The sequence below is a fragment of the Miniopterus natalensis genome, chromosome X (genome assembly GCF_054644295.1).
Source record: "Miniopterus natalensis isolate mMinNat1 chromosome X, mMinNat1.hap1, whole genome shotgun sequence".
Lineage (NCBI taxonomy): Eukaryota > Metazoa > Chordata > Mammalia > Chiroptera > Miniopteridae > Miniopterus > Miniopterus natalensis.
This window is the reverse complement of record NC_142103.1, coordinates 71,556,088-71,577,035: the sequence shown is the minus strand read 5'-3', so window position 1 is coordinate 71,577,035 and position 20,948 is coordinate 71,556,088. Positions and strand designations below refer to the sequence as shown.

Sequence of the window (20,948 nt, the reverse complement as noted above, 5' to 3'; positions counted from 1 at the left end):
GCTATTGAAGTGAAAATTTCCTCTCCTGTCTCCCCTATCCTACTTTCCAGAGGTAACTACTGCTATAAGTTTGGTTGACAAGTATAAAATAATAAATAAATTTGTGTGAATGTGTATAAATATCTCTGGAAGGAAATCACTGACACTGATTGTTCATGGGGAGGTGAACTGGGGAACAGAGGAGTAGGAGCAAAAATTTTCACTATGTATTCTTTCATGCTTTTTGAATTTTAAATTGTATAAATTAAAATTTAAACCTCTCTGCCCGGATGGCATGGCTCAGCGGTTGAGTGTCAACCTATGATCCAGGAGATAGAGGTTCGATTCCCAGTCAGGGCACAGGCCCAGGTTTCAGGCTCAATACCCAGTGGGGGGGCGTGCAGGAGGCAATCGATTAATGACTCTCTCATCATTGATGTTTCTACCTCTCTCCCCCTTCTCCCTTCCTCTCTCTGAAATCTAATAAAGATATATTTTTTTTAAATATAAACCTCTTGAAAAAAGTTAAATTAAAAATAAAGGGGAAAGTCTGTATATTGCTTTTCTATACAAGTATACATATGTACACATGCATTTTTTAAAAATTAAAATGGAACTATCCCTATATATTACTCTATACACTTATTTTTTTCACTTAAGAATTTACTTTGGGTATTTCTCCATGTCAATAGATATTAAACTCATTCCTTTTTAACAGCTGCATGGTATTCTATTCTATAGATATACCATAATTTATTTTTCCCAACCCTAACTGATGAAAATGTTTCCAATTACTTACTATTATAAACAATGATGTGAACATTTCTCTTTCTACACCTGTGCAAATATTTCTGTAAAATAAATTCCTAAAAATTGAATCACAAAAGGTATATATAAAACTAATGCTCTCTTATGCCTGCCAGCGATTCTGACTCACTGACTTGCTGGAATTTCTAGAACTTATACAAGATTTTTCTCAGGATTGCCAATTAGATTCTAGACCTCTCCCCTACCTACCCATAAACACAACCATGGTTCTCTGAACTAAGCAATGATATCTGATAATATCTGGGTATTTCCCCAAGTGCAGTCCCTCCTCAACCCGTATTCCAGACCCAGGACCCAATTCCATGCCCTGTGTTAGTGGCATGTTGCCACCAACAGTCCCAGTATCAGTGCTCATTCTTCCCACCTCACCTGCCATTAGACATCAATAGGGCCAGCGGGCCCTCATTCCCATCAACGTCCAAGTCTGGCGAGTCATCATCTGAGTCATTCAAGCAGGTACCAGTGATGTTGAACTGCAGGAGGAGGAGGCTCAGTTGTCACCTGTCTGGGTCTCCCATGTGAATCAGGATGGCCAGTTCCTTCCAGTTTCACTGGTTTAGTTCACTGTCAAAACCACCTGAACGAAGGCCTTCTGCTACACTGTCCCACTACCCCCACTGCACCCCAAATGATCAGAGGAGTAGGAGGTTGAGAATGTATGGCTGGCTCAGGGGGAACCCTATCAATCTTATGACATGTTCCCTAAAAAGAGAGCACTTTCACGTGCCCATAAAAGGCACCACAATCTTAAAGCAAGGTGCAGCCCTGGAGGATAGCTTTTCTCAAGGATCTGTTTAGGACTCCAATCTGACACTCACATTAACATGTTCTCAAATGTCATTCCCATCCCAGCATTTCAAGATTCGGCTCACGTCATGTTTTCGGAGAAGACCTCCTGACCATTGCCCCTACCCTGATAGAATCATCCCCGTGTCTCAGGGTCCCACACACACCCGATTGTGGCACCCACAAAACTTTTTTGAACTCATTTGTTTTTATGCCTATCTTTCTCACTAGCCTGTCAGCCTCTTGAAGGTTATATCTATAGCACCTATCACAGTGCCCAGCATAGACAAGGTCTCAATAAATGCCTATTAAATAAGTGGGACTGGTAGCCAAACACCAGGGGCCCTAAGGGAGGTGGGAGAATAGGATAGCCTGTCCTTTACATACCCAGCTCTTCCAAGGGACCCAAAAGGGTTGGGCTGAACCCATGGGCCAGCACCCACCTGTGCTTTCTGGGAAGAGCCTGTCTTCAGTGCCTGATGATTGTGTATGTCCATGAGATTATAGCTCAATTGGCCAGCAGGCCCCAAGGCTGAGCTCTCCTTGCCCTTTCGCTCTGCCTTCTTGAAGAGTTCCTTGGGCTTCAGGCCTTTCTTCTTTGAACCACTTTTGGAGGACAGTGACAGCCTGGACATGGCTATTGAAGTGGAATGGGCTGGCCTGGTTAAGGGAGTGGAGCCGGCTGGGAAGATCCTCTGCATCCCAAAGATATTGCTCGTCTTCCCAACCTTCTGTTGGAAGATATCCTACAAGAGTGTTAGTACACAAGGGGGTTAGAGCTTACTCAAGGGTTCTCTCTGCTGAGAGCAGAGGTGTGTTCATGGCACTGGCAGTACTGCCATGGAAGTGGCTTACAGATGCTCCACATATGCATACCTTAGTTTTTGCCCAATGAGTCATCAAGAATTCACTGGGTGGCATTTCTTTACCTGGCCACTGACCAATAAGAAGACGAGCAGAGGAAAAGCCCAGCGTTATTGTCAAAAGTGGAGAGAAAAGACTCCAAGAGCAGCTGACAAAATAATTGAGTACTAAACTGTATGGTTCCAACTCTAAGGACTGCAGGATTTAAGAGGTTCTAGTCTGAATTCTGCTACTAGCTAACTCTGTGGCCTCAGATAAGTGATCTGACCACTCTGGGGCTCTGTGTACTCAGCTGTAAAATTAAAGAATTAGACTAGATAGGTGGTTTTCAAAAATGTTCTGTGGCTCCTTTGAGCTTCATGGGAGGAACCCTAGGGACTAGAGGGAGGAGGAAGGCAAACAAGAGGAACAAGTGGAGCTCTAAGCCTCTCGCCTTCATCCTACTCATATAAGGTATGCTCTGACTGGTTGTATATATTGGACTTCCATTTAAAATATCTGAAAGCCAATGGATCAGATATGATCCATCACTACATCCTCTTCTAACCACTCCAAAGTTCTGTGTATACAAAATTGATTTAAGTGGGAAGAGCTGGAAAAGGGGTAGGCCTTTTCTTTAAACCTGAAGGATTCCGACAAAACGGAGTGAAGGAAAATGAGGTAGGAGGTGGACGATGTCAGCTATGCTGTGGGCAGTGAAACATGCTGTCAGCAGTGAGGCTAGAAGCCCAACTTCCCAATAGCTCACTCTGACCACCCTTCAGCATGGATTTAGTGCTAAATGGAACTTTACCGCTTCTGAGCTAAAGGAAAATTTAAACTTCCTCAAGTCCAATTCTCCTCTGGTGCCTCTGCTACTTCACCAGCCCACACTGAGTTCTCTCTTTGATGCAAAGTCTATTAATAACAATGGTTCACATTTATTGAGTACTTACTCTGCCAGGCACTGTGCAAGGGCTCTATGCATTAGCTCTTAATTCTAACAAAACTCTGAAAAGGTGGAGTTATCTCCACTTTACAGATAAGGATACTGAGGCTCTGAAAGGCTTGCAAGTGACAGAGCAGGAACCAGAACCCAAGTTTCTCTGCGTCTCTTACCACTACACCTTACTGCCTCGTGGTATATGCCACACCTGTTGAAACATGGCTTTGTAATCATCTTCAACCCGGGAGAACTGTCATTTTGTAGAATGCAGAGACTGAGTCAAAATATTAATAACAACAATAACTACTACTATGACCTCCACCACCCAATACCACATGATCCATCATCAGAATTTATTGAGCACCAAGCACTATGCTTAATGCTCAAACTGTATTACCTTATTTTATCCTTTTAACAACCCCTGAGTAGGTATAATTATCCCTTTAGAGATGAGGAAATGAGGCTTAGACAGGTTAACTTTGCCTAGGGTCCCCTACTAGACTATGAGTTCTTTGTGGGCAGGCATTGTATTACGTATCCTAAGCACCTAGCCCAATGTGTGGCACACGTGAGGAACATAATATAATTATTTGAATGAATGAATAAATGGAGTCCTTGGTGGGGCCTTTCTCACCCTTCCCCTAAGCTCTTATACCAACTGCAGAGGCCTGACCTGTGACTTGAGCCTTGAGCCCTTCCCAAATGCCTCCCCTGCTCCCATGCTTCTTACTTCCACCAGGCGGATCTCCCTAGCCAGATCTTTAATGAGCTGTACAGTCCGCACTGTGTCCGGGATCTCCTCCTTGTGTTCTGGCAGAGCCTGTCAAACAAAAAGCATGAGGAATAGGCCCACACATAAATGAACAACTGATTTTCAACAAAGGTACCAAGGCAATTCAAGAGAAAGTGTAGTAACAAATGGTTCTGGACTGATTAGATATCCATATGCCCAAAAAGAACCTTAATTCATATCCTGCACCATACACACAGACACACATACAAACTCAAAATGGATCACATACCTAAATGTAACATCTAAAACTATAAACCATTTAGAAAAAAGCAGGACAAAATCTTTATGACTTTAGGTTAGGCAAAGATTTCTTAGGACACAAGAAGCATGAACCATAAAAGAAAAAACTGATAAACTGGACTTAATAAAAAAAAGAAAAACAGCTCTTGGAAAAACACTGTTAAGACAAACCACGGACTCAGAGAAAATATTTGCAAAACATATATCTGATAAAGGACAGTGTCAAGATGTGTGAGGAACTCAGCAGGCGGCTTAGGCCATACCCCTTAAAAAGTCAAGGACCTCTGGGAGATCCCTGGGAACATTCCTGCCTCCCCACTTGTGAAGACAGAACTGAGTGCTGAGTAGTTACAGGCCCACAGCTAGCTCAACAGCAACCCAGAGAGAGAGAGCTGTTGGTTGTCTCTCTTAATTCCTTTGCAATCTTTTTGAGTCCTAGAGATTTACATGTTTATGTAGCCAGATCTCTCAAGCTTTTCCTTTGCAATTTCTTCCATCAGTTTTCACTTCACTTCGGCATCCAGAGGATTAATAAAAATTCCTCAGCATTTACTTCTTGTTTCCCATGGTTTCATTCTTTTTTCCTTCAACTCTTTTAATCCATCTGGAATTTATTTTGATGGCCGGGCAGGGGTCAGGGCCTAGAACCCATATGACCAGCCAGATAACCATAACAGCTTCCTCCTCCCAGCCCAGGGGCTCTGGAAAGGTGAGGGAGGAGCAAGCAAGTGCCTCTCATGGAAGTTGTCTGCACTTCACAAAAGACTTCTTCCATAAGCATGGCTCCTCATATCTGTGTCCTACTCTCCTTCAGCTCCCTTTGGCCACACTATTTGGGGCCATCCTTTGGTCCCTGGGGCCATCCTGACCCAAGGCATAAGTGCTTAGGACCCATCCACTTCCCTCCCTTTTCGTGTTTCTGGGACAGAGTTACTCTAAAGTTCACTTCATGGGGGGCAAGAGGGTCAGAGATGAAATTCAAGACAGCCACACCTAAAGGTTGTAAAGAAACAGAATCACAGGCTAAGGCCCAGGCATTGTAGATGTGTCTAGGGAGCAAGAGAAGGTACAAAACATGAAATCCAAGGGTATATGAGGGGAAGGTTGGCAAAAGGAAATGGGGAGACTGTGCAAGTTAAGCCTGCAATGGCTAAAAGTCTCCTTAGCCCACTGTATGCAGGGGAAGATATTTATAAAAAGTATCAGAAGCATAAAAGAATATACTGATAGGTCATCTCTTTTTTTGCATTTCTTAAAATTGCTTTTTTAAAAATTCAACATTTTGAGTACATAATCCATTCACAAAATTAAAAAAATCAAACAATATAAAAAGATATATATTGAAAAGCCTCATCAGCCCCATTAGGACATCAATTCCATCAGGCCACCCCCATACGTCACTTTTATTCGTTTCTTCTGCATCCCTCCAGATTGTGTCTTCAGGCAAATATAAACACAGACAAATATAATTGTTTTTCCCATTTTTACACATAAGATAGCACTCTATACACACAGTTCTACACCTTTACTTGAAAAATTCTAGAGATCTTTCCAAGTCAGTACATAGACAGCTTACTGAATGTCTTTTATAGCTATTTAATATTCAACTGGATGGATATTGATATATTTCTAAAAAGCCATTTTGGCAGTATGCATCAAGAGTCTTACATCTTTTTTCATATACTTTGGTCAAGTAATTGCTCTTCTAGGAATCTATTCTGAAGAAACAATCAAGAGATGAGGGACAAAAACTAATGCAAACATATTCACTGCATGATTTTCTATAAATACTCCCCAAATAAATGAATAAATAAAAAGGAAGCAACAATAAACAAGTGGTTAGGTAAGGATGATACATCCCTGCAAAAGAGTATCATGTAACTATTAAATGTTTATGGAGAACTTTGGTGACACAGGAAAATTAAGATAAGCCAACCAATTCAGATACAAAATAGTATGTACAGGGTAATAGCAATTATGTTTTTTAAATGCATATAAGATAGATCAGCCCCGGTCGTGGCTCAGTGGTTGAGCATCAACCTAGGATCCAGGAGATCAGGGTTCGATTCCTGGTCAGGGCACATGCCCGGGTTGCGGGCTGCAGCCGATCAATGACTCTCTCATCATTGATGTTTCTACCTCTCTCTCTGCCTCTCCCTTCCTCTTTCTGAAATCAATAAAGATATATTTAAGAAAAAAAGAGAAAGATCAGAAGAAAATCTACCCAAATGTTAAAGTTAATTTCCTCTGAGTATTAAAATTACAGGTATTATTTTTCCTTCTTCATACTCTTCTATATATTTTTTAATTCTCTAGAGTAGGCATGTATTAGTTTTTATAATCAGAAAGAAAAGTTTGATAACATAATCCAAACAGTCCTAGCCCAGTCCTCTAATGCCAGGAGCCCACAAGCCTCCCTGGTCTCTTCCACTTCCCCAAAGCATCTATCCAAAGCCAGTCCCTATGGAGGGTAGAACTCTAGAGGAGGTAGAGAAATAAGTATATTTACTTCTTTCCTTGTCCAGGCTCTAAAGGCCAAGTTCAGAGCTTTGCCACCATGGACCAGGTAGGAGGCAGGGTGTCTCCTGTTCTCTCGCAAACCTAAAGGGTAAAGGAGGAAGGCAGAGTGTGAACAAAGCCATATGGGGAAGTGAAGGGCCTGTTACTTTTTTCAGGGAACCAGAGAAAATGCTCAAGGTTCTAAATGTAACTCCAGATCTCAGTCCTTATAATAGTGTTCATTTAATGAGTACCTACTACATGCTAGCATTTGACATCTACATTCTCATTTAATCTTTATACCCAACCCTGTAAGCCAAGTATCACTATTCTTCATATTATGGTTCAGAAAACTGAGGCTCACAGAGGTAAAGAGACTTAACCAAGGGCATACAACTAGTAAATTGCCAAAGTCAAGACTGAAATCATGTCTGTCTGAATCTAAAACCTTTGCCTCTCTCACCACACTACTCTCCCTCTTGGATTTCAAAACGCGACACTCAGGCCCGGCCGGGCGTGGCTCAGCAGTTGGGCATCAACCTAGGATCCAGGAGATCGAGGTTGGATTCCCGGTCAGGGTACATGCCTGGGTTGCAGGCTCGCAGCCGATCACTGACGACTATCTCATCATTGATGTTTCAACTCTCTCTCTTCCTCTCTCTAAAATCATTAAAGTTATATTTAAAAAAAAAACAAAAAAAAACAAAACAAAAATGCAACACTCAGGAGGACCATGACTGCCCCTGCTCTACACAGATCTGAAGGACCATTTAATGCCCTTTTCCTGAGTTACTCTAGGGGGAGGTTATGACAAACAGCCAGATTTACTTAGGCTCAATAAAGAATTTTCTACTAAACTGAGCTTTTCAGAACAAGTAATAAGCAGTTAGTCATCTACCCTCTGATTGAACACTTAAGTGTCAGTCTGTCTAGGTGGTAGAATAAGGACTTGAGGTATTGAGTAGGAAACTACTCATTGGTCTCTGAGGTTCTTTGTAACTGATTCCTTCTGGCCAAGTCACCTTGAAGAATCTCAGGTTTGATCAAGGGAGCCACTTTATTTCAGAGCAGAGCAGGAAAGAGGAAACCCAGCAGGTTAGCTTCCACATGGGCTGAGACTCGGAACCAACATAATGATGCCAGGATAGGACAGGGCCTTGTCCCCATGAAGTAGAGTCTCTCAGGAAACTCTGAGATTATCCAGACTGAGTTTCTTACTTTAATTGGTAGGAAATACGGATAATTTCACTATTATCCAATTTTCTCAGCCACCTTTGATAAATAAAAAAATTTAAATCCATGCTCTACCCTACATTATGTTTAGTAAAAAAGCCAATCACAAAAGATCACATACTGTATGAATCCAGTTTTATAACATTCTTGAAATCACAAAATTATAGAGATGGAAAACAGATCAGTGGTTTCCAGAAGTTATAGATAGTGCAGGGAAGAGGGTGGGTTGAGACTGCACATGGGTAGCACCAGGGAGATCTCTGTGGTGATGGAATAGTACTGTATCTTGATTGAGGTGACTGTTACATGCATACATGCACACACACACATGCTCAGGGGATCAAGGTAAAAGGGACAGTTGGCAAAGGGCTTCATACCTCGAAAGATGTCCAGGATATGCTTTCCCACATACCAACAGATGGTCTCAAAGTTGGGGAACTTGAAGAGGTCTGCTGTGCTCAGCCGCTTTTCAATCTCATAGGCTCTGGAGGAAATTAGGCAAAGCAACAGTGATAGGGATCCTGTTTACCGAGTACCTACTATGTATCAGCTACTGTTCTAAATGCTTTATATCCATTATCTCTAATCCTCAAAACTATCCTCTAAGACCCTACTTTATAGGTTAGGAAACATGGGCTCAAAGGTTATATGACTTGCCCTAGCCAGGTGGTTCAGATGATTGGAGCATTGTCTTATAATACCAAAAGGTTGTGGGTTTGATTCCTGATCAGGGCACATAGCTGGGTTGCAGGTTCAATCCCTGGTCAGAGTGAGTTTCTCTCTCACATCAATGTCTGTCTGTCTGTCTGTCTGTCTGTCCCTCCCTCCCTCTTTCTCCAAAATCAATAAATATATCCTCGCGTGAGGATAAAAAAAGTCACATAACTACTAAGTGAGGAGAGGTATTCATCCTTAGACTGAACAGCACCAGGAACCAATATCCATTCCTTTCTGATCATCTTGCCTTCTTCGATGCTGCACTACTCACTATACAGGAGGACTCAAAGACTCTAGCAATTGGAAATGGCCAACTTGGGATCACCACAGCCTCAGGACTCACTTGAGCTGCATTTCTATGTTAAGGCTGTGTAAGAAGTTTCCTCCAAAGGCAAGGCAGTCCACAGGGGTCAGCACAGCATGGATCCATCCTGCAGTGAAATAAGGCACAATCAGAGCTAGAAGACATCTCCACTCCCCACTCAGCTCAAACACAACTCCTTAGAGCAGTCGGCTTGGCAGTGACTCAGAATATTCTAAGTTCCTCTGATTCTGAACATTTTAGGTTCCTCCATTCTCCCAATACCCATCCTGGGAAAGTCTGCTATAATTATAACCCTGAACTGGAACAACCTATGGGGTTAATAAACTCCTACTTCCTTCCTTTCTAACTTCAAAATCTCTGTTGCCTTACCCATCCTCTCTCTTATCTCTAAGAAGGGCATCACCTCCTTACCATGACTATCCCTTCTAACTCTGCCCTAGATAAAACAAAGAGTGTTTTTGTGTTGGACAGGTCTGGGTTCAAGTTCTGCCATTTCTAGCTAAATGTCCATTTCACAGGTTGGTTGTAAAGCACGCACCTAAGCTGGAACTCTATTCCCCTTGCCCTTAACACTATACCACCTTCTGAAACCTAATTCTTCTCCTTAAATCTCTCTCATATTCATCTCCCCTTCTCCATCCATCCATCCTACCAATACTTTGATCAGATCCCTCATCTCTCACCTAGGCCACTTACCACAGCCTCTAAACTGGCTCCTCTATACCAGCAGTTTTTAAGGTATGGTCCAGGGAATCCTGGGGACTCTTTGAGAGCATATCCAAGGTCAAAATTATGCTCATGATAACACTAAGATGTGATTTGTCTTTTTCACCTTCATTCTCTTGGAGTGTACAGTGGAATTTTCCAAAGGGTATATGACGTGATATCACAACATGCAGTAGATTTAAGAATCCAGTTGTTTTCTATTAGCCCAAGCATTCAAAAGATTTGAAAAAACGTAAATATCAATCTTCTCATTAAATATTTTTTGGTTTGAAAATAATTATTTTTCATAAAAATTGTTATGCTAATATGAGCTTATTACTATTATTTCCCAATGGACTAATAAATATTTTTACATTTTGTTTTAATTTATAATATGATAAATTATTAATATAAACCAAAAAGTAAGGGCTCTTTTGGGTCCTCAATAATATTTAAGAGTATAAAGGGGTCCTGAGTCCAAAGTATTTGCAAACTACTGCTCTACACCAATCTCAACCTCAGAAGTCTATCCTTCAGAACCCAACCCCAAGTGATATAGCTAAAATACAAATCTGCCTATGCCATCCCCTGCTCAAAATTCCTTAATGAAATGTCCCTCTAAAGAAGAATGAATAAACTGCTGTACACTCATACAACAGAGCACTGGAAAGCAAGTAAAATAAATTAATTTCAGCTACATGATTCAACATGGATCTCACAATCATAAATGTTCGAAGAAAAAAGCAAGTTAAGAAGAATATATCTCTAATATGATGATTCCATTAATAAAACATTCAAAAACATGTAAAACAATATCACATATTGCTTAATGAAGCATCTTATATAATAAAAGGATCTAAATGGATAAGAATAATAATCACCAACTTCAGGACAATGGCTAGATCTGAGAGGGAAAGAGGTGAATGTAATTGAGGAGCATATACAGGAGGCTTCAAATATATTTATAATAATTACTCAACATGGGAGCACCTAAATATGTAAAGCAGCCTGGTCAGGCATGGCTCAGCGGTTGAGCATCGACCTAGGATCCAGGAGATTGCAGTTCAATTCCTGGTCAGGGCACATGCCCGGGTTGTGGGCTCAATTCCCAGTTGGGGGTGTGCAGGAGGAAACCGATCAATGACAACTCTCTCATCACTGATATTTGTCTCTCTGTCTCTCTCCCTTCCTCTCTCTCTCTGAAATCAATAAAGATATATAAAAACTAAATAAAGCAGCCATGACCTTATTTTAAATAAGTAAATAAATAAATAAATAAATAAAGCAGCCATGACCTTATTTTAAATAAGTAAGTAAGTAAGTAAGTAAATAAATAAGAAAGAAAGTAAGTAAGTAAGTAAAGCAAATCTTGATGGATATTAAAGGAGAGATTGATAGTAATACAGTCATAGTAGGGGATTTTAACACCCCATTGACATCAATGGATAGCTCTTCCGGACAGAAAATCAACAAAGAAATGGGTGCCTTAAATGCCACACTAGATCAGATGGATTTAATTGCTATCTTCAGAGTATTTCACTCCAAAAAAGCAGAATATACATTCATTTCAAGTGCACATGGAACATTTTCTAGAACAGACCACATGATAGGACACAAAATAAGTCTCAATAAATTTAAGAGGACTGAAATCATATCAAGCATCTTCTCTGACCATAATGGTATAAACCTAGACATCAATCACAAGAAAAAAACTGAAAAACACACAAAGACATGGAGGGTAAAAACATGTTACTAAACCATGAATAAGGTAACAATGAGATCAAGGAAGAAATCGAAAGATACCTTGAAGCAAATGAAAATGAGAACCCAACAGCCCCAAACCTACAGGACACAGCAAAAGCAGTCCTAAGAAGGAAATACAGAGCATTACAGGCCTATCTCAAGAAACAAGAAAAATCTGAAACAATTTAACTTTACACTTAAAGGAACTTGAAAAAGAACAACACAGAAAGCCCAAAGTGAGCAGAAGGAAGGAAATAATAAAGATCAGAACAGAAATAAACGAAACAGAGTCTAAAAAAATACAAAAGATCAATGAAACAAAGAGCTGGTTCTTAGAAAAGATAAACAAGATTGACAAACCTTTAACCAAGCACATCAAGAAAAAAAGAGAGAAGACCCAAATAATAAAATCAAAAATGAAAGAGGAGAAGTAGCAACTGACAGGAAAGAAATACAAAGGACTGTAACAAAATATTATGAACAACTATATGCCAACAAATTGGATGATCTGGAAGAAATGCACAAATTCCTAGAAACATAATCCTCCAAAGTTCAATCAGAAAGAATCAGAGAACCTGAATAGACAGACTATAACTAGTGAAATTGAAGCAGTAATAAAAAAAAAAACCTCCCAACAAACAAAAGTCCTAGACTAAATGGCTTCACAGGACAATTTTTACCAAACATTCAAAAAACTAACACCTATCCTTCTCAAACTATTCCAAAAAATTCAAGAGGAGGGAGAACTCCCAAGTTCACTTTACAAGGCCAGCATTATCCGAATTCCAATATCAGATAAAGACACTACAAATAAAGAAAATTAAAGGCCAATATCCCTGATGAACATAGATGCTAAAATCCTCAACAAAATATTAGCAAGCCAGATCCAGCAATACATTAAAAAGCTCATACACCATGATCCAGTGGGATTTATTCTGGGGATGCAAGGTTGGTACGGTATCTGCAAATCAATAAACATGATAATCACATAAACAAATTGAAGGATAAAAATCACATGATCATATCAATAGATGGAGAAAAAACATTTGATAAAATCCAGCACTTACTTATGATAAAAACTCTCAGTAAAGTGAGAAGAGAGGAAATTATCTCAATGTAATAAGGGCCATATATGACAAACCCACAGCCAACATCATACGCAATGGGCAAAAACTAAAAGCATTTCCCTTAAGATCGGGAACAAGACACGGATGTCTGCTTTCACAACTCTTATTCAACATAGTACTGGAACTCCTAGCCACAGTGATCAGACAAGAAGAAGAAATAAAAAGCAATCAAATTGGAAAGGAAGAAGTGAAACTATCATTATTTGCAAATGACATGATATTATATATAGAGAACCCTAAAGATTCTGCAAAAAAACTACTAGAACTGATAAATGAATTCAGTAAAATAGCAGGATACAAAATAAATATCCAGAAATGAGCTGCATTTTTATACACCAATAATGAACTATCAGAAAGGGAAACTAAGAAATTAATCCCCTTTAAAATTGCATTAAAAAAATCAAATGCCTAGAAATCAATTTAACCAAGGATGTAAAAGGCCTGTACTTTGGAAATTACAAGGCACTGAAGAAAGAAATTAAAGAAGATACAAGTAAGTGGAAGCACATACTGTGTTCATGGATAGGAACAATTAACATCATTAATATGTCCATACTACCCAAAGCAATCTATTGAGTCAAAGCAATTCCTATCAAGACACCAGTGGCATATTTCACAAACTAGAACAAATATTCCAAAATCTTATATGGAACCATAAAAGAACCTGAACAGCCACAGCAATCTTGAGAAAGAAGAACAAAGTTGGAGGAATCATGCTACCTAATATCGAACTATACTACAAAGCCACAATAATCAAAACAGCATGGTACTGGCCTAAAAACAGACATATAGATCAATGGAACAGAATAGAGAGCCCAGAAATAAACCTATGCCTTTATAGTCAATTAATATTTGCCATAAAGGTAAAAACATACAATGTGGTAAAGATAATCTATTCAATAAATAGTACTGGAAAAACTGGACAGGTATGAGCAAAAGAATGAAACTATACCACCTTCTTACACCATACACAAGAATGAACTCAAAATGGATTAAAGACTTAAATGTTAGTCTTGAAACCATAAAAATCCTAGAAGAAAACATAAGCTGTAAAATCTCGGACATTTCTTGTAGCAATATTTTATTAACCAATGTCATCCTACCAAATTCAATTAAAAAGTAAATTGAAAAAAACAAATATATTTGTAATAATTTATGTTTTTAGTTGTTATAAATACATAAATGTTCATTATATTATTCCTTATATCTTTTGGCATATTTGAAATATTTCATTTAAAATGAAATAAGCCCGGTCGGGCGTGGCTCAGTGGTTAAGCGTCGACCTAGGATCCAGGCAATCGGGGTTCGATTCCCGGTCAGGGCACATGCCCGGGTTGCGGGCTTGATCAATGACTCTCTCATCATTGATGTTTCTATCTCTCTCTCTCTCTCCCTCTCCTTTCCTCTCTGAAATCAATAAAGATATTTAAAAAATAAATAAAATAACATAAAAATAAAAATGAAATAAGCCGGGCCAGGTGTGGCTCAGCGGTTGAGTATTAACCTAGGATCCACGAGATCCCGGTTCCATTCCCAGGCAGGCCACGTGCCCAGGTTGTGGGCTCAATCCTTGGTCTGGGGAGTGCAGGAGGCAGCCAATCAATGACGACTCTCTCATCATTGATGTTTGTCTCTCTCCCTTATTCTCTCTGAAATCAATAAAGATATATTTTTTTAAATGAAATAAAACAAACTTATAATGGTTTCCAGTCACCTCAGGGGTAAGTTCAGCCTGCCTACTTTTTCAGCTTCATCTGCTTCCAGTGCTTGATCTTTAGGGTCAGGTATCCATAAACTGCTCCACACAGCCTTGCTTTCTTTGCTTATGCCTTTCCCTATGTCTTTCCTGCCTTTCTTTCCTTCATCAGTCCCTACTTACCCTTCAGGTATCACTCTTCTGAGAAGATTTTAACAAATCTCTGGCTAGACTAAGTGCTCTTCTCTGTGCTCCCAAAACTTCTGATGAATATCTCTATTATGGCTATGATGATAATACACTGAAATGGCCTACTGAACTTTTGTCCCTAGCACCAAGCCCAATGCTGGGGCAGACAGTAGACACTCAACTCCTGTGGAACTAAGTATTCTGCACCAGTTTGTGAAAATTTCTCCCAAGATGCAAACTAATCCAACTCAAATCTCTGATAAGAAAATTCAATTTACCAGTTACTAAGTGCTTAGTGTAGTAAAAGCATTATACCTGTGAATAGAAAACTATAAAAGAGAAAAGCAGATGGATGTGGGGGTGGGGGTGACTTGCCTCACCATATATTAAACATTCTACAAAACCAATGTAACCAAATCAGTATGATGTTGATATACACACAGACCTGTGCAATAGAAAAGAAAATCCAGAATTATACAATATAATGTTAAACAAAGATGTTAGAATTACACGACAAGAATTTTAAAGAAGTCATCATAAAACTGCTTCAGTGAACAATTACAAACATGCTTGAAACAAAAAAGAGAAATAGAAAGAGAAGATATAAATAAGAAACATGGAAATTTTGGAACCGAAACTTACTATAGCTGAAATAAATAATGCAATGGATGGACTCAACCACAGAATGGAGACAACTGAGAAGAGAATCAGAGAACTTGAAGATAGAATAGAAAGTACCCAATATGAACAAGAATGAGGAAACAGACTGACAGAAAGATAAACTTGGGGATCTAGGACTACAACAAAATATGTAACATTCATATAATCAAAGACCCAGAAGAAGAGAAATTAGAGTGTGTGGTTGAAAAAGTATTTAAAGAAATAATGGCTAAAGATATAAACCTATACATTCAAGAGGTTCAGTGAACACATACAATATAAACCCAAAGAAACCCATGCCAGACATTGCTGAAAACTAGATATGTGTATATATATACATATATGGAAAGTAGCAAGAAATGAGCATCATGGGAGAAAAACAATTTGAATGACACAGTACAAGAGTGGTTGACAGGGGCTGGGGGAGGGAGGAATGGGGAGTGACTGCTAATGAACACAGGGTTTCTTTCTAAAGTAATGAAAATTTCTAGTATTAGATAGCTGGTGGTTGCACAACCTTGTGAATATCTATCTATCTATCTATCTATCTATCTATCTATCTATCTATCTATCTATCTATCTATTTATTTATCTTTATTGATTTCAGAGAGAGGAAAGGAGAGGGAGAGAGATAGAAACATCAATGATGAGAGAGTCATTGATCGAGCCCGCAACCCGGGCATGTGCCCTGACCGGGAATCGAACCCCAATCGCCTGGATCCCAGGTCGACGCTCAACCGCTGAGCCACGCCCGGCCGGGCTGAATATTTTTTTTAAAACTGAACTGTACCCTTGAACATGGTTAAGGTTTATGGTATGTGAATTATGTCTCATTTTTTAAAAAGCATATTCAACTAAATGAAAATACAACATATCAAAATATGTGACACAGCTAAATCAGTACTGAGGGGGAAATTTATAGCACTAAATGCTTACATCAGAAAACAGGAAAAGTCTGAAATCGATTATCTAAGCTCCTGTCTAAAGACTGGAAAAGGGAGAGCAAAATAAACTCAAAGCAAGCAGAAGGAATAAAAACAAAAATAAAAGTAGAAATCAGTGAAAATGAAAACAGAAAACAGAAAAAAATCAGTGAAACAAGTGGTTTTTTTAAAGTTCAATAAAATTGATAAACCTCCATCAATATTCACACAGAATAAAAGAGAAGGCACAAAAAACTAGTATCAGGAAGGAAACAGGATTTCACTAGGGAATTGGAAGACATCAAAAGGATAATAGGGAAATACTATGAACAACTCTACACACACAGATTTCACAACTTAGATAAAATGGATCAATTCTCCTTAGCAGTATAATCAGAACTCACCCATTATGAAATAATTTGAATAGCCTAATAAAGTTTAAGAAAATTGAATGCTTATTGAAAACTTTCCCCAAAAGAAATCCCTAGGTCCATGAGATTGCACTAGAGAATTCTACCAAACATTTTGAGAAAATTTAACACTAATTAAGAAATCAAGAAAAAATCTAAATAAATGGAGAGACTTACTGTGTTAATGGAAGACTCAACATAGTAAAGATGTCAACTTTTCCCAAAATGAGACAACTGGGAGGGCTTTTTCAAAATACAAACACTCAAAGCCCACCCAAGACCTACAAATTCATAATTCTAGGGGTGAAGCCTAGGCATATATTGTTTAGGAGAAAAAGCCCCACCCTCGCCCCAGATGATTCTGATTTATAACCTACAATGCCAGCCTCCCAGTCACCATCCCTAGAGTCATAGGGCTTAGAGTCCTGTTCTCTCTTTGTCCACCAAACTGCCATTAGCCCAGTGCAAAGAAGTCTATCAACCTCCTCCTGGGCCTCCCCACCATTAGCTTTCCCAAGCAACCATGCTGCACACTGGCTACCATGTGACTTTTCTTGAGGTCCAGTTCTGAGCACTTCAGCTGATTTGAAAGGGATATCCCAATAATCAGATTGACACATTTTGGGAAGGGGCTGGCTCTGGTGCCACAAGCTCTCTTCCTCTTTCTTCCCTCCTGAAACACTCCCAGAGGGGCCCAGGAAAGACCTGTGGGAATGAAAAGTGTCTGTCCTTGCTTCACAGAACACTTGTAGCACTTGTCCACCTGGTCCCCAAAGAACATCTCATCCTGGTTAGAGGAGCTGCTCCAGCACTCAAAGAGAGTCAGGTTGGCATTTGTTGGGCGGATCAGGTAGAAGATCTTCTCACCCTGAAACAAAAAGAGGTTGAAATGCCAAAAACATCAAGGTTTCCAAATAAGTAAGTCCTCAGGGGGTCACCAAAAGGATATTCTCTCTCCCATGCTTCAAGACCATGTAGTATGCCAGAATTCTTTCCCAAACCCATCCAAAAATCATTTTTATGTGGATTTGGAAAACTTCAAAAGGTGCTTTTTCAATTTTAAGCTTCTATAAGAGTAACAAAAATAATTTGGAAAGGGTATTTCAAACAAAATTGTTCAACTTAGCACAAATGTACACCAAAGGCTCCTATTTTTCATGCAATGCCAAATGAAAAATGGCCTCTACAGATGAAAAGATCAATACTGCTAAGCTTAGGAGAATTTAAGGCCACATTACCAATGAGAAGAAAATTGAATTTGCCTTTAAATGCCATTTACAGAGAGTATTCCTTCTCACACCTGCAATCAAAGCTAATAAAAGTTTAAAAGTCCAGTAATCGCCAAAGGACTTCTGAAAGATTTTATGTTAGGAGATTATCTGATTATCATTTTATTTCCTAATTATGTTATGCCTGAATAATCACCAGATAGATAATTTGGCAGAAAAGACACAAAATGCCACTAGCACAAAATTATCCTTAAAACACAGCTTTATTACTTCAACCAATATTTCATGATATATTTCAATGAAGAAAAGCAACAACAGTAGAAATTATCCAAAAAAATTATCCATTATACAATTAGAGATATTTGAATCAGATCTGAAGATTAAATAATAGCATTATATCAATATTAATTTCCTGATTTTGATAACTATACTGTAATGCCCTTGTGTTTAAGAAATACACACTGAATTATTATGAGATAAAGGGATACCATGTTTGCAACTGCTCTCAATGGTTTCAGAAAAAACATATACATATAAAACCACTTTATTATGTTTGCTTTAGAGAAAGAAAGAATGCAATAAAATGGTAACCTTTGGAGAATCTGAGTGAAGGACACACAGAAATTGTTCCTGTTATTTTTGTATTTTTTCTATAAAAAGAAATTATTTAAAAATAGAAAAGTTAAATGTAACATTTGCATAATAGCTCTTTCATTTAAATGCTCCAATTTCTTCATGAGAAAATAATGGAAACAACTAGTTCAGGATTGGTGATCATGTGGACAAGAGCCCTATCCATTTTCTGCTCTTTCCCTGGCATTTCTGATAAGAAAGCTAAATAGTATAAACAATGGTAGAAAACAATCAAAATTACTTTAAAAATTTGTTTTCTAGACCTAAAAAATCCTTTGTAGTCATTGACAATTGAAATACTAATTACAAAATTGTAACAACAACTAAAAGAAAAACTATAAGAAGGCTGACATTAAAACAAAACTTCTCATACATGTTCTATCTTGATGGTGGTAGAAGTTATAAAACTATATATAAGTGTCAAAACTCATCAAACTATACACTTAAAACATTAATTTTATGGTACATAAATTATACCGGGGGGGGTTCTCAAGTTACCAGGAATTTCAGCAGTAAATATGGACATTTCCATATATCGTGGTAGTATATATTGGTTCAATTAAGATAGTAGTTGGAGAAAAGTTTAGGCATCTGCTGTATTAAAAAATATATATTAAGCACCAACTGTAAAGTAGTTAGTTTACATGGCATACGTACTAAGTACCCAATCCTGACAGAGTAGTTAAATGGAAATGTCACCCAAATACAATCTGGGAGGCAAGTAGGTCTCAGCAGCCTGTTTTGTGCTGCCACCTTTAAAAAACAGGGTGGTCCAAGGCCTGGCTGCCTCCAGAAGCCATATACATTCCTACCTTGAGCACATGGTACCAGACCGAGGTGCCTCCAAAATCAATGTGAAAGTCTGTATAGCTATCCCGCACACTCATGAGGCAGTACTTCTGCACATTGGGCCTCTCAAAGATACACTCTTCCGGCCACAAGTTCTCCACCCATGAGAGCTTCCGAACAATCTTGGGTGTCTCCACAAGGTTAGAAAGCCTAGCAAGGAAGGGATGGAGAACAGATGTCAGCTGATTAGGAACTGAAGTTGAAGTCTGAATAAAATGCCCTCCGTTCCAGTGAGAGTCAGATAAAGACAAAGTTGTTCTCGCCACAGAATCCCCAAGGGTACACAGGACATTGATTTTTGTAAATCTGGTCCGCATCCTCATTCCACTCAGCTCTAGGATTCCCAAGTCTCAGCTCCACAGCTTTCCCCAGTCAAAGGTGATCATTTCCTATACTAAATGTTCGCTCCCCCCACCCAGCCCACTCACTCGGCACTTGGTTTATAACAGTTAATTGTATTGTTCCCATCTCATAGTGTCTTCTTTATGAGGAACCATTAGAGAAACCTCTCTGGGCTCAGCTCCAGGTAAAGAAGTGTTTCTCCCAAACATCTGGTTGTTTTTATCCCATGTGAAAACAACAAATCTTGTAATATTGCATTCCCTTCTTTGTTGTAACCTTCAGGAAATTCAGTGAAAATGCTACAGTCCTTCTCCATCAACTATGCAGACATTCATACATGCATTTTGTGTGCAGATTACCACCAGATGTATCTTATCTCCCCACCTTTATTTTCCCTTTATTACAATTTTTTCTTTTTTTACCCTTTTTGCATCTTCATAAGCTGCTTGAAATAATCTTTCAAAATGAAGTGAGGTATAAAAAAACAGTTTTTTAAAACATCTTCAGGTTAACTTTGCACATTAAAACCAACAGCAAGGGTTTCAATATTGTACTATATTCATTGTAAGATGCTGCTATTGACGGAAACTGGCTGAAGGATACATGGGACCCCCTGTACATTTTTTTGCAACTTCCTGTGAATCTATAATTATGTAAAAATTAAAAGTTAAAGTAGTAAATAGACAGTAAGCTTCCTAAGTGCGAAAGGATATGTTATGATTTGGGGGGATTTCCCGTGGTTCTGAGAACAGAGAAGACTACATATATCTATTCAGTACATGAGTCCAGAAAGAATCTTTTAAAGGTCATAAGCTTTTTTTCTTCTTTTTAAATCTAAGAAACCTTATCCTTAGAGAAACTATTTGGGGGTAATTTTATTAAATCTATTTCCAGGGACAGAGGATCTATCCTGGGAATTAAACAAGTGACCATGCCACATTCTAAATATCAGAAGGTCTAAGAGCCCGGCCAGCGTGGCTCAGTGGTTAAGCATCAACCTAGGATCCAGGCGATCGGGGTTCAATTCCCAGTCAGGGCACATGCCCGGGTTGCGGGCTGCAGCCGATCAATGACTCTCTCATCATTGATGTTTCCAGCTCTCTCTCTCCCTCTCCTTTCCTCTCTCTGAAATCAATAAAGATATATTTTAAAAAAAAAAAAAAAAGGTCTAAGAAAGCTGTCCTAGTCTTGAAGGAGATAAAAATTAATTAAAATAGCTACTGTATAATCTATCCAATGCTAGCAACTGTAAA

General features: G+C 38.8%; 1 protein-coding gene across 3 annotated transcripts in view; it reads right to left on the bottom strand.

The window, feature by feature from the left end:
- The window catches only part of PHF8 (PHD finger protein 8), a 71,088-nt gene that overhangs the window by 26,840 nt on the left and 23,300 nt on the right, over window positions 1–20,948 (bottom strand). For 2 of the 3 annotated variants that reach the window (XM_016215180.2, XM_087829421.1), the window contains exons 7-13: window positions 19,317–19,503; window positions 17,348–17,510; window positions 9,208–9,295; window positions 8,525–8,631; window positions 6,925–7,016; window positions 4,113–4,202; window positions 1,177–1,280 (exon numbers count right to left, since the gene is read on the bottom strand). In XM_016215180.2, coding sequence (XP_016070666.1) covers window positions 1,177–1,280; window positions 4,113–4,202; window positions 6,925–7,016; window positions 8,525–8,631; window positions 9,208–9,295; window positions 17,348–17,510; window positions 19,317–19,503 — 831 coding nt within the window. Of the gene's footprint in view, window positions 1–1,176; window positions 1,281–2,036; window positions 2,340–4,112; window positions 4,203–6,924; window positions 7,017–8,524; window positions 8,632–9,207; window positions 9,296–17,347; window positions 17,511–19,316; window positions 19,504–20,948 lie in introns of all 3 variants that reach the window. The other variant, XM_016215181.2, reaches the window with a different exon arrangement.